General features: G+C 41.6%; 1 protein-coding gene and 1 long non-coding RNA gene across 46 annotated transcripts in view; one reads left to right on the top strand and one right to left on the bottom strand.

The window, feature by feature from the left end:
- LOC147369959 (uncharacterized) overlaps window positions 1-14,362 on the bottom strand; it is a 650,726-nt gene that overhangs the window by 346,174 nt on the left and 290,190 nt on the right. For 22 of the 44 annotated variants that reach the window (XR_015168204.1, XR_015168215.1, XR_015168205.1 and 19 more), the window contains one exon: window positions 4,374-4,627. The exons of 13 other annotated variants lie outside the window; for them this stretch is intronic. Coding sequence is in view for 1 of the 31 variants with exons in the window: in XM_086413068.1 (XP_086269194.1) it covers window positions 4,374-4,393 (20 nt within the window). In the remaining 30 variants the exon portion in view is untranslated. Of the gene's footprint in view, window positions 1-3,486; window positions 3,973-4,373; window positions 4,628-5,065; window positions 5,153-8,337; window positions 8,477-14,362 lie in introns of those variants that run through there. 9 more of the 44 variants (XM_086413051.1, XM_086413059.1, XM_086413054.1 and 6 more) reach the window with 4 other exon arrangements.
- On the top strand, window positions 9,193-13,387 carry LOC147369962 (uncharacterized). 2 transcript variants are annotated; one of them, XR_015168234.1, is made up of 4 exons: window positions 9,193-9,746; window positions 10,108-10,420; window positions 11,100-11,175; window positions 11,887-13,387. It is a non-coding gene; the product is annotated as an uncharacterized LOC147369962 (long non-coding RNA). The 2 variants fall into 2 exon arrangements; XR_015168233.1 differs by lacking the exon at window positions 11,100-11,175 and having other exon boundaries at window positions 9,201-9,746.

Raw genomic sequence — 14,362 nt, 5'->3', positions numbered from 1 at the left:
GCACTTCGTTTGTTTTATTCACTGCTGTAACTTCTGCTGGAGCAACATGCATTTTCATATAACTTACTTATTCAAAATTTTAAGCCAAAAAAAATTTCTATGCAGTTTCTTGTAGCGCCTGACCAGTATGCTTTTGTGTTAGCATTGTTCTGTTTAAAAAAAAAATTTTTTTGAATTAAAAACTATTGCATGGGTTTTATTTTATCAAGTATCCTGTTTCTCTTTTGTATCATGATTTTTCTCCTTTTGTATATTACACATTATTTCTATTTGTGTAAGAAATACACAGGGGTTTAATAAAACTTGTTTTCACAGATGGAAAGGTACAAGTAACAATGTCTTATAGCAAAGGTGTCTTCTTTCTGTCTCCTTCCTAGTTAAATGTAATACAGTAACCCACATCTGCTTTGTTCATGGTAAGTGGCATGGAACTGAACTGGAATTTTAAAGGTAGCAAAAATATAGCAAGACTATTACTGCCCATGGAAGTTACAAACTCTGTCCCAACTTTTCCGCCCCTTGTTATATTAGGTGAAGCCAGGCAACCAGTTATGCCCCACGGTCTATGAGAGAAAATGGTACATGTCCCTTCTAGACCAAAGCATTTACAAGTCCACATGGGACCCTTCAACCCTCAAACCTCCTACAAGAGGCACACGTCTCAGCACAGCAGCAAAGCAGAGCTTTCTTGAGCCCACGTTCCTCTGTGACAGTGACAAGCAGAGCCCCACATGCTCATGTTAGACTTGTGGCAAAACTGAGAAACAAATGTCATGTGTGGCAAGCCACTGAGATTTTTGAAATTAATTGTTATCATAATCCAGCCTCTCTTACCCTGACCAATAAAAAGACAAACATACATATATGTATTTAATAATTTAATGATCCTGATTACAGATTGGTTAGTAATCAGTTGTCCTTACCCTTACAAAAATAATTATTTTCAAAATAACTAAAGAAATTGGTTTGGAGAGAAGGTTGGGTACATAATAAAATCACAGGAAACAAACAAACAAAAAACTAAAAACATTGAGTATGATAAACGAAATAACAGACATCTGAAATAAAGTCAGACAAAAACTGAGATTTATGCCACTGGTTCATAACACACATAGAAAGCAAAACAATACTGTAGGTTTCATAGTGCCAGAGAACAGACACCCTTGTTCCACATTAATGGAAACTGTAGGTTATTACGCACTATTAGTGCCTGTATTAGAATTTCAGGCAGATGTTCACCAGCTCACTGCATAACTCTTTGAGAATTTCAAATAGAGACCATCTGAGATACTAGACTGTGAAAATGACCTTCTGCATCAGTGCTTCTCAAACTTTAATGTATATAAGAATCATATAGGGATTTCGAGGAAAATAGACTCCTGAGCTGTGCCTCCAGCTACTCGTATACACTATGTCTAAGAAATTTCGCCAATTGGCAATTTCAGCAAACATTCCAGGTGGCTCTGAGGCAAGTGGTCTATGTACTTATCATACTTTGGGGGAAAATTACGGGTCTGTTATCAGAAGCCAGTTAGTAACTGGTTCCAACATAAATGTGAAACACCCTCCTACACATACTCCAGTGCTTGCTTTTCCCTTTAACTGTGTTTTGTCAGAGTTAATTTTATGGTTTTGGAAACTCTTTATATAATATATATGTTTTCTTAACTTTTACTGATATTTACATAATTCTTCCAGTAGCTTGAATGTTTGTTTGCAATAATCAAAACTGTTTTTCTAGCAAGTAGGTATCTCTGTAAGGATGTGTTATTGTGTTATTCTAATTTTTAGTATCAGTGATGTCACATTTTAGTCTTATTACTTTTTCAATTAGAACAATATGAGGATTGCTATAAGGATTAAATGAGGTATCACATATTATTAGAAGAGTGCTTACAAATCAGTAAGCTTCAATATTATTAGCTATTCTTCACTAGACCATAAGTCCCGGAGAAGGCAGTGGCACCCCACTCCAGTACTCTTGCCTGGAAAATCCCATGGACGGAGGAGCCTGGAGGGCTGCAGTCCATGGGGTCGCTAAGAGTTAGACACGACTGAGCGACCACTTTCACTTTTCACTTTCATGCACTGGAGAAGGAAATGGCAACCCACTCCAGTGCTCTTGCCTGGAGAATCCCAGGGACGGGGGAGCCCGATGGGCTGCCATCTATGGGGTCGCACAGAGTTGGACACGACTGACGTGACTTAGCAGCAGCAGCAGCAGACCATAAGTCTAATGAGACCAGAGACTTTCTGTGTTTTATTCATTGCTGTAACTTTTGCTCCAACACATAGAGGGCACAATAAAAATCTGTTGGATGGATCAATGAGCAGAACTATGAAAACTGCTGTTTACTTTTACCTACTTAGGTTTACACCATTCAAAAGCTTGAGAATTGAAACTTCACACCTGCTGATATTTCTAGATGGCTTTTACCATCTGTCTTGCCTTCTTCGCCCTGCACACACTCATCCTCACATCTTCACCACCACCAGCCAAAGGACCATAGTCCTTCTGGTTTGTAATTCGGGTAGGAAAATATTTCAGAATTCCCTCCATCTAGACCACAAAGAAGGCTAAGAGCCAAAGAATTGATGCTTTCAAACTTCAATGCTGAAGAAGACTCTTGAGAGTCCCTTGGACTGTACGATCAACCAGTCAATCTTAAAGGAAATCAGTCCGGAGTATTCACTGGAAGGGCTGATGCTGAAGCTCCAATACTTTGGCCACCTGATGCAAAGAGCTGAGTCATTGGAAAAGACCCTGATGTTGGGAAAGATTGAGGGCCAGGGGAGAAGGGGATGACAGAGGATGAGATGGTTGGATGGCATCACCGACTCCATGGACATAAATTTGAGCAAACTCCAAGAGACAGTGAAGGACAGGGAAGCCTAGCATGCTTCCTGGAGTCCATGGGGTTGCAGAGTCAGATACCACTTAGCAACTGAACAACAACGAGAATTCTCTGAAGTGGCAAGGCTGTTTCTGGAACCCGAGAGAATGCTCAGCTGTGCAAGTTCTGGGACGTGAGGCTGAGAATTATGGGGACCAGCTGGGCAGCTTCAGGTACACCGGGGATACACGAGGTCCTCTCATCGCTACATTCCAGCCATTGCACGGAACGTAATAGTCTGTCGAAATAAGTGGGTGATTTGTAAACTTGGAGTCGGGACACACAGGATGCTCAAACCATGAGTGTACAGAGGCCTGGCAAAGTGACGGGCTGCCACAACCCAACCTGACAACAGCACGTCAGGGAGCATCTCTGTGCTGAGGAGAGGACAATAAAGTTGTGAGGAAGAGAAAGAATTGGCTTGTCTTTTCTAATCTTCTCACAATGCCAGGCAGCTGGATTTTAAAACATTTTGGTGGGAAAAAAATACATAAACCCTTCACAAATCCTATCAAACGCATGCTATCAAACGCGGCAACACATTGTCCTGACAAAGAAATCTTGACTTGCGACACAAGTTACAACACATCTGTTAGTGATTATGATGATGATTTTATTCCCTAATTTTGAATAATGGTTGTGTTCCTACCTTTTAAACCACACAGACATACATTGTACATGACATTAATGTTACATTTGTTTCTCATTATGTGCGTTTCTCATTAACAACTAATTAGTCTTGATTTTTCCCCTTAAATTATGTAGTATTAAAAGAAATAGACCTTAAAAAATGCCAACAGCAGTCAGAGTTAAGTCAATATTAAAGAAATAAGCAGTGGTGGCCCATAGTTAACCTTGCAAGCAAGAGTAAAAATTGACCAAATTGCATGTTTAAATTAACCAAAATAAGTGTGAAAAAAGACTAACATGTTACACACTACATACTCTTTTGTGGAGGGAAAAAGAAGACTATGTATGCCGCTTTGTGGGCGAAACTGGCTTCAATTAGATTTGAGCCACCAAAGTGTTTTTAATCCCTCTTTCTTCTCACAGTTGGAGATCTGGAGAATGTATGTTTCTTGAAGAAAAAAGAAGGAAGAAAATGCTTTCAATATATGATGGTACGTTGGAAAAAAACTTAATGTTTACAAAATATTACTGCTAAAATCTAAAACATCAACTGCCAAACTGAAACACCCTAATGAAGTTGAAGACGATCCTAAACAACATGCTGGTATGAAAAAAAAAATTTTTTTTTAAGTATTTTCTTTTTTTCTGTGCTATAAATTCTAAAATGTTACATGTCACATGTTAAAAATAAAGATTATAATATTCATTCCATCATTAACTCCAATGCCTAACTGCCCTGAAGTTTAAAATAGCAGGGGATCCCAGTGATGTCATGTCAAGCCCACTAAATAATTCTAAGTCTTGAAACTGTCCTATTTGACCAGAAGCAGAATACTTCTAATTGCTTACCCAGCCAGCAACGCCGCCATCAGGGAAGAGACGCCAAAAGTGGTGCGGCTTCCTGCAGTGTGAGAAGGGAGACGTTCAGCAGGGCCCCAGGTTCACCCTACCCGGCAACGGTTCACGGTGAAACAGTCCTGACGCTGACGTCGCCAAGAGCCAGCAGCTGAAACCACCTTAACACGGTATTAACACAACAACGTGCTTCCTAAACTGTTACCAGCTGGAATCGGGAGGAGGGGGAGGGGGAAACCAGGTGAGACCTGAGAGAAAGAGGAGAAAAGAAAGTCATTTCACAGCTGAAAGGGCCAAGGGAGACAACTGAAAATTAATACAGGCCTTCCTCGGGGGCTCAGCAAAGAATCCACCTGCCAACGCAGGAGACATGGATTTGATCCCCGATCCAGGATGATCCCACGTGCCTTGGAGCAACCTAGCTCCACAACTATTGAGCCTGTGCTCTAGGGCCGGAGAGCCGCAGACGAGAGAGGCCACTGCAGGGAGAGACGCGGGCACCACAACCGGAGTCGCCCCCGCTCCCGCAACTAGGGAAAAGCCCACACAGCCATGAAGACCCGGTATGGCCAAAATTAAATCAGTAAATCAAATTATTTTTATAAAAAAGAAAGAAAATGAATACACATGTAGTGGGGGGAAGGGGACTTTGTGTAAAATCGCTTTATTTGGGGACAAAGACTTACACAGAACAAAGTTCAAGTCATACTTGAACCACTGGAGCTGTTTTACAGGGAATCTCAAGGTGGAATTGGAGAAAGACAAAGCTGTCTTCATTCTAATCAGGACCTGAGTCAGTATTTGTCACACTATAATGTTCATGCACATCACCTGGAGCTCTTGCTAAACCGCAACTTCTGACTCAGAAGAGAGTCCATAATTCTGAAAGGTCCTGGTTGATGGCAGATGGTCCGTGGACCACACCCCACTCCAATACTTTTGCCTAGAAAATCCCATGGACAGAGGAGCCTGGTGGGCTGCAGTCCATGAGGTCGCTAGAGTCGGACACGACTGAGCGACTTCACTTTCACTTTTCACTTTCATGCATTGGAGAAGGAAATGGCAACCCACTCCAGTGTTCTTGCCTGGAGAATCCCAGGGACGGGAAGCCTGGTGGGCTGCCGTCTATGGGGTAGCACAGAGTCGCACACGACTGAAGCAACTTAGCAGCAGTGTGGTCCACGGACCACACTCTGGGTAGCAATGACCTAGATTCCCCTGCATATCAACATAAGTTCCTACCAGATAGATTCATTCAAACAAAAGTTACAACTGGTCTGTTTTGCTCCAAGATATTTAAAGCAAACTTAACCCTGGGCTTAAATTTGTGACTTCTCAATCATTTCTCTTTTGTGTACTATGGGTCATATTCTCTGTTTCCTAGCTGCACTCCATAGGAACTATTTGATAACTGGTATTTGATTATTGGTTTTTCTTGTGACCTATGTGTGTGAGAGCGCAAGCCAAGTTGCTTCAGTCATATCCAACTCTTTGCGACCCTATGGACCAAGCCCACCAGGCTCCTCCGTCCATGGGATTCTCCAGGCAAGAATACTGGAGTGGGTTGCCACGCCCTCCTCCAGGGGATCTTTCTGACCCAGGGATTGAACCCACGTCTCTTAGGTCTCCTGCATTGGTAGGCAGGTTCTTTACAACTAGAGCCATCTGGGAAGCCCCTTGTGCCCCATACACCCTGTATATTGGTTATTCAATTATTGATGAAACATTCAAAAACCTATCTCCTCCTAATATAGAAGGATGAAAGTTTCGGGCTGGCTGATCAGATCATCAGGCAGCAGGCCCCCTAACAAGCCAGCACTGGCCACATCCAAGAAAAGCTGATGCAGGTGAGATGAGGTCTGCAGGACTAAGAAGAACAGTGTATCCTCACGTGGCAGAAATCAGGCTCTACAGAAAGAGAAATTTTGAGACCTCTACCTAGATCTCAGATGTGTTGGTTTCAACCTATGTTTGCACGATAGCAAAAAAAAAAAAAAAAAAAAACGGTTTAATAGCGGGCATTGAGAAACATAAGCCCTGTTCCCATGCCCTGTGTAATCCCAAACATTCAGAACTGTAAGAAATCTCCTAAAGGCAGCAGAAAATGGTGGGATGAAATTGGCTAGAAACAGTGAAAACCCTGAGCAACTGTGGGAAATGGAAAGAAACAAAGGCTAATTCCATATGAATCCAGCTATCCAGTCTTTTCACTGGTAATGAATATCAGTCCAAGGAAGTGTTAGATTGGATGTTATGAAAAGGAGACACTGGTCTTCTAAATTGGTTTCTCAACCAGTTACTTAGCTGTCATATAGTCACAAAAATGATGAGAAAGGTAAAATGCGGGAAATAAACTATTTTCACATTCTTTATTGTTACCTAAGGTTAATGAAAGTTGCTAAAAAAAAAAAAAAAGAAGGCAGCTGAAAAGGATAAGACTACATAAGGAAGTAAATTCAGGAAAGTAAGTAAAATAGAAAAAGGAAGCATTCATACACCATGAATGCAGCAGAGAAGATTTCTTGAGATGGACTTCTTTGCCAGGAGCCAGAGAGGAAGAACAGAGAAAGAATCACAAGCAGAGGAAAGGAGGCAGAAAGCACTCATGTGTCAGAGCCGGGATGAAATACAAGACCGTCAGAATAAAGGAAGCGATCATAAAACAATATTAACATTCTGAAATATTAAAAATGAAGCCAGGAGCCCCAAATCCTAAATATTTTATCTGAAATAAAATCTGCATATTAAAGCAAGGACTACAACAGGGAAGGGAAAAAATAAAGCCTTCTTCCTCTTTAAAAAATCTTCATCACATAATTTAGACAATAAAATTGTGTGAATTTTAGCCAAGCTAGGTATCTTTGAGTCAAACGACATTCATAAAAGGTGCTGAGCTATCTTCTGTTAAACTCACCGAGACTGTAGAGTCAAAAGAATATCTCCCCAACACCATATCATTCTGAAGATATACTGTTTTCATAAATGTGGATAGCAATAGTCACAGGACACTGTCTTATGTCTGCTTTCTTTTTATTAAAACCACAATTTAAAACACCATCACAAAAGGACAACCCAAAGTCTAGGTCTAAAGCTCTACCCACCTATGAGTGAATGAATGAGTATATTTTCAAACCAAAACTAATTTGAAATATTAACTTGAAATAAATACCTACTGGAAATTACTTTTTCTGCAAGTAAATGTTCCCCAAAAGGAAATGCAGTAGAATAAAGAATAATACTTAGGATAAAGCTATTCTTTTTTTAAGCCTCCTCCCCTTAACATGTGTGCCTTCTTATTACTTCTTAATCCATTTTTTCACTGGAAAACAAATGGGTGGGGTGCCGCAGGGGGAGCAGAGAGTGAAAAAAGTTATTTAACTTTAGTCTTACAGTGCCATCTAGTGGCAGTACGTGGCAACACTCGCTGCTGCTGCTGCTGCTAAGTCACTCCAGACGTGTCCAACTCTTAGTGACCCCATGGACTACAGCCTACCAGGTTCCCCCGTCCCTGGGATTCTCCAGGCAAGAGCACTGGAGTGGGTTGCCATTTCCTTCTCCAGTGCATGAAAGTGAAAAGTGAAAGTGAAGTCGCTCAGTCGTGTCCGACTCTCCACGACCCCATGGACTGCAGCCCACCAGGCTCCTCCGTCCATGGGATTTTCCAGGCAAGAGCACTGGAGTGGGGTGCCATTGCCTCGCTAGTCTATTCCAATTATGCATAAAAATAGACTGCCCATGCCCCTACTCAGGTGTCCAACTCTGTGTGACACCATGGACTGCAGCCCACCAGGCTCCTCTGTCCATGGACTTCTCCAGGCAAGAACACCGGAGTGGGTTGCCATTCCCTCCTCCAGGGGATCTTTCCGGTCCAGGAACTGAACCCGTGTCTCCTGCATTGCAGGCAGATTCTTTTATCACTGAGGCACCTGGGAAGACCAATAAAAATAGAAATTGCTACCTTGGAAAACTAGAGGTTATTTCAACGAGTATCTCCCATTTTTGTGTAAGCCCACAAAGACCCGACCACTCTGTGTGTTCTTTAGGAGACTTAATTTTATAGTGCTTTTAGCTTCTGGTTACTGGCTTGTCTCTCTTACCTGCATGAAACAAACAAACAAACAAAAAATACAAGATCAAGGCTATGTTTGCTCTTTTCATGTTCTTTACCCATACTTTATGTTATGGATATACAACATGGGTAATTCAAAACAAGTATTCAGTATGTGCACAAACTTTTTAAAAACACACTCAAGCACAAAACTGCAGTCGCAATCACATTTTGCTTTCTCCCTCTTCATGAGGGACTGAGCAAACCCAAGGGCAGATTCCCCAGCCTGTCTCTTTCCTGCCTTCCTAGCCTCAGCTTCACCATATTGCAGAAGTTATTAATAAGACATGAAAACTGAAGTCAAACAGACCTGGATTTTATTCCTATGTCTTCAATATTATCTATGTGACCAGAAAACATTGTATAACCAGTATAAATTTCAGCTTCTTCATTGATGAAATGAGCTTGTAAAGGATTAAATTTACTGATACATGAAAGGCACTACAGAGTTTGGTCTGTAGAAAGTGTTTAATGTGTTGTAATTTGCTTTGGTAACTTTCATCCATGACCGGTGATTCACACCGGTCAAATATTCTACCAGTCTCCAAATATCCCATGTATATTCCAGGTCCTGTAACTTGACTGATGCTGTTCCCTTTGCTTAGAGCGCCCTGTCTTCAAGGCCTAAGTCTATCCCCTTTCATGACAATTTCCTTAACGCTGCTCTCCTCCCAATGTCTCCTTTGTCTGGCTTGAAGCAGTCACTGGTTCTTGACATGACTCACCTTGTTTCACTAATACCCACCTGCCTCTCCAATGGATCTTCAGCTACTTTAGGACACGACTCTATAACCAGAATGCAACACTGAGAAGCCTCCTGTAGGAGCACTCAGTAGTCACCAGCAGTTTATAACCCTGACCCTAGTTGTAAGTGGAGCAGTTCAGACATATGATGTTTTTTAAGCAGAAGTATAAATGACAGTCTCCATTCCAAAGACAGTGCTATTTATTAGAGCAAAACAAGGTTTCAAATATGTGGAAGTAAACAAAGGAAGGTCCTTTCAAGTCATTATTAGTGGCAAAGAGACCCTCTGGTAGCACGCCTTGCCTCCTGCCCCTTTCTTTCCGTGATTGCCTTGACTGCAAGGTGGTGCTTATTTGCTAAAATCTACAGGGAAGGAAAAACAGGATTCTCTTTCTTGCTGCCCTGAACCAGTCAAACCAGGAAGCTAGGCAAAAGGCACTCCTCTAAACAGCTGACCTCCCCTGGCGTCAGGGTGTGCCATCGTCGGTGTTAGAGCTGATGGGTGAAGAGGCAGGTGAGGAGGGGGTCGGATCATTGCAAAACCACTTTCTCCAAAAGCTTTTAACAGAAGAAAAAAAAAAGAGTAATGTTTTAAAATATTGGGAGTTCCCTAACTAGTAGTTAGGATTCCAGGCTTTCACTGCCATAGCCAGGGTTCAGTCCTGGGTCAGGAACTGGGATCCTACAAGCTGCATGCGTGGCAAACAATTATCCTGTAGAACAGGAGGAAAATAAATCAAAATCTAAAAAAAAAAAAAAAAAGCTATCTGCCTCATATGATAGGCATATATGGATAAAAGAGTATAAAACTGGCCTTTTAAACCCTAACAAGTTACTTCCATGACTTTTACATCTTACATTTTATGTTTTCCCAGGACGACTTTTGAACGAAATATCACAATTTTAACACAGATGGACGCTGACCCTGCCTTCACACGACCCTACCTCTCTGGCCCACCCCCATCTCAGCCCTGGTGCCAATAAAACTTTATGAGCCAAAACAGGCAGTCAATCCTTTTAGGCACAGGTGGCCAATTTGACTTTCCTGAAATATCATATTTAATCTTGATTTCTGAGTTGTTAGATGTCATCTTATATTTTGTATCTGAAGTGAGTGTCTTGCCCTCCTCACCCTATCCTGGCCCCTCTGACTCATCACTTTCTTCTCAGGGTGCCTCCTACCAACAGGTAAGCGAAAAGTTCAAGGAAACGTGGGCCAGGAGGGTCAAACCATAGTTCCCCATCTGTCTGGCAAGAGAGGGTGTTTGGGGGGAGCTTTTGAGCACAGGACGTAAGGAAGACCAGAGTCCTTCCATGGAACTGGACTTGGCAGAAAGGAGTTCTCACTCCGCTGAGGTTGCTAAGTTTGGAAGCCAGGACTGGGGCTGCCAGCAGGCGTCTTTTCCGTCTTTTGAACGGGCTAGTGTGCGGAACAAAGCCAATCAGAGCCCGGCAGAGATAAAAGTAGGATGGAAAGAGAACGTGAGTGCAGCGGTACTGAGGTCCCTTCTAGGATCTGAGGTCCTGGTTCCTCCAGCAGTTCCTTTGGGCCTGTGAGCTATTCCAGCTAAAAAAACCATCCCATTTTCTTTCTTCTCGAGGTGATTTGAATTGCATTTTTTTCACATGTGTCCAGAAGAATCTTGAGCAATTTCAGGATCTCATCATTAAAGATTTTTGAGGTCTACTATTATTTTTCCTAAATCCTTGTGGCTAGTCTGACCCTTAGTACCTTCAATCCCAAGATGGCAAATCCTCCCATAGAGATCTAACTCTTGTCCTGTGACAAATAGAAGACTGTTTAAATAACACGACCCATCTCCTGTGGCCCGGGTCACCAACTGTTTCTTAATATGTGTGACTTCAGGAGAGACTATAGAATAAGAAAATGACTACAAGACATCTAGAATTCTTCGCCCAAATGTCCAGGAAGCTTAATAAAGGTAATAACAGCAGAGAATTTCTTCCTCGAGTGAACCCTATTGAGAAAATCTGTCTTCATAAAATGTCAGACACTTCACCCGAGTTTCTCCAGGGAAGCTGGAACTCAGAATGAACGTGGTTACAGGAATTCTTCCTCTGAGGGTTCCTGGCCATATGTGAGTTCTCTGAGTAGCTGATTCCTTGGGCCTAAAACATATGACAGGGCACTCAGCCTTGATTCATCGCACAAGATGAAGCCCAATATATATATGTATAATATATATATATATTTTTTTTTAACCTATCATAAGATGGCCTGCAATGACTCTTAATCATCTTAAGTGAGATCCTAGGGATCTGTACATTTCCATTTAAAAGGTTTAACTTTTGTCTAAAGAGAGGTTATGGTCTTGTGCTGCCACCCACAGATGCCAGCTGAACAGGGTTCAGAGCGCTGTGTTCAGCACTAAGCTAAGCCCTAGGGGGTCATTGTGAGACATGGGTCGCCCTCTGGTGGCTCCAGGTGTGAAGCCAATAAGGGTTTAGGGCAGAGGCCGAAGGCATGAGACCCCGTCTGCAGAAATTCTAAGTGAAGAAGGAGAGCTATTGTGTACAGGTTGTACCCTGCTGAAACAGTGCTGTAATCTGCCTCTTAATTTCTAACCAATCTGTACATCCTGGTGCCTGTCTGACTGCCCCACCCGATGGGCGTGCTTTTGCGATTTTTCCAGGAAGAAGCAGGATTTCCTAGAGGCCATCCTTGTGGATGACAGACCCAGGGTCTGAAGTCCCTGCTCTCAACAGTACAACCGAAGCAAGGCGAGCAGAACCATGGCCCTTTCCGTCCAAGTGAAAACTACTCAGGATTCCTGTTGTAAACAAGATAGCCAAGAACAGCAAAGAACTTTGATCACAAAATGAACTGATTTCTGATAATCAAGTGAAACTGACAAACAAATCATGTGTGGTAGACATAATAAGCCCCCTGGGCCCCTTAGAACTAATTCTTTAAAAAAAAAAAAAAAAGGTTTGGTTCCTAAAGAATTTTGAAGATGATCTTGTCTCCTCCAATAGGATTAGGGTTTCCTCTCAAATTCTAGCAGCCCTGAGCCTTGGGAAGGACAATTTTAGGTTCTCCTTTAAAAAGACACATCTCAACATTTGAAATGTCTTTTTCTTCTCAGCACAAGATAAAGTTTTTCGTTTACAGGATCCTCATCACTTTCATTCTTCTTTCTTTCTTTTTACACAAATAAGGACTCCAAACCTTCTTGAGTTTCTCTTTGATTTGTTCTGTTCTAGAATTCAGACAAAAATTGCTGTCACACAGAATCCACACACCCCATTTGGCACAAAAAGCAGAGTAATCTGAGTGGTCACAATGCATCCTGCATCTGCCTTTGTCCTGAACACGTCCACTCCTCCAAGAGTACTTAGTATGGAAATTGCTGGGCTTCTCTGTCTCCTAAACCCAACCCCTAACTAATGTATCATAAATCATCACAATTCTCAGAAGTCCATTTGAAGCCACTTTCAACTAGGAAATTTAAACACTTTCATAGCAAAAGGAAGCCAACTCTCCAATGCAGACCACAATTCAAGATTACTCCAAAACTAAGGCTTCATCTTTATAACTCCTAAGATAAAAGCCAGATGAAGATTAGAAATAGCATTCTTTCTTTGTTACATGCTATTTTGGAGAATTATTTATTCTGGCTTTGAAGGATTTATCTCAAAGGAATATAAGACTAAAGTCGAAGCAAATTTGTGTGACAGATGTAACTTTGACAGCCCTTCTTTCATAGAGATGACTAAAACTGAAGAAATGTCCCTGAATTCAACTAATTGTTCTCCTTCTATGAAACCGTCTGCTTAATGGACATGTCATATTTCCCAGAGACTTCATTTAGGTTTAGATTTATTCAAAATAATCTTTAGCCTTTGGTATTCAAGAAAATGACACTGATACTGAACATTCCACGTGAATTATTAGAGGAACGGAGAACGGAGCTTCATACTAACCTTCCTTATCCTTGAAACAGAAAATGTTCCAAATGTAAAACCCTTCTCACATTTAATCCATGAATTTAAGCAAGTGTGGAGACCTAACTGTAAATTAGTTGGATACTGTCAGTGCCCTATTGCCCAAGCAATTCTGAACCCCAGATGCTAGCCTTGTGCAATGAATTTTCCAGGACCAAATTTGATGGGTATAAAACCTCCTTAATCAACTGACAAGGCTAAGAATTCCTTTATTTGAATGTGTATATGAGTGTGTGTATAATGTGCAGGAGAGAGAGTGTTAAAATAGACTGCAGAGGGTTAGTCTTACCACTTCATTTTTTTTACTATATACCCTCTTTTAACTATTTATAATTAACCAGCTCTGCCAGCAAATCTAAATTAACAAATGCCATAAGATTTTGCTATGACTCACTATTCAAAAAGCAGAGCCTTTGTACCAGAGCCAGAAGAAACACTTAAGATATGTCTGTGGCTTTAAGAAGCTCACGATCACAGTATATGATCAGCTAGTAGAGCAAAAAAAAAAAAAAAAGAGGCGGGGGGAGCTTTATTTTTATTATGAAGTTCTTTATAATAAAAATAAGTAGAAAAGTATTTTGGCAAGATGCCTCTAAGCTGTCTTGTAGAGCTAAAATTCTGCGATCGGATGAGTTCATTCTACTTTCTTACATGTGTTAGACTTTTTAAGTCGGAAGAAGAGTGAGAAGCCCAGTTTACTATTGTTAAAGTTAGTTTCCTGTGCCGATACTCCGGGAATGGAAGAAAAATGACAAAAGGTAATCTCAGCAGCTTTCTTCTAGCAGCCTAGACCACTTGCATCCTGAATCAGAGTTTCAGTTTCCTAATGGTTGCCCAACTTTCTACTGCAGCTCGTATAACTTCTACTTCTCTTGCTGCTCACTCGGTGACTGTGCTTTTCTTCCTTCACCCTCTGGCTCTTGTACGTGGAGGCCTTGGAAACCTTATGGAGTCTACTCATTGCTTTCTTCCTGTGTGTCTCTGTGCTCCGAGTTGTTTTACCATTCTTGTGTCTCCCTCTGAATGCCTTAAGAAGATCTAACCAGGACCAGACTCGCACCTCCTGGACAGCACCCTGTTTCCCAGGGCTTTCATGCCAGTGACATGCCTCCCCACCAATCACAGGCCAGCACAACTAATCGGGTGCTAATCTTTGATTCCGAC

Source organism: Bos grunniens, chromosome 7, assembly GCF_055505025.1.
Source record: "Bos grunniens cultivar Pamir isolate PY7600 chromosome 7, Bosgru_T2T1.0, whole genome shotgun sequence".
Lineage (NCBI taxonomy): Eukaryota > Metazoa > Chordata > Mammalia > Artiodactyla > Bovidae > Bos > Bos grunniens.
This window is presented reverse-complemented; position numbering and strand designations above follow the sequence as displayed.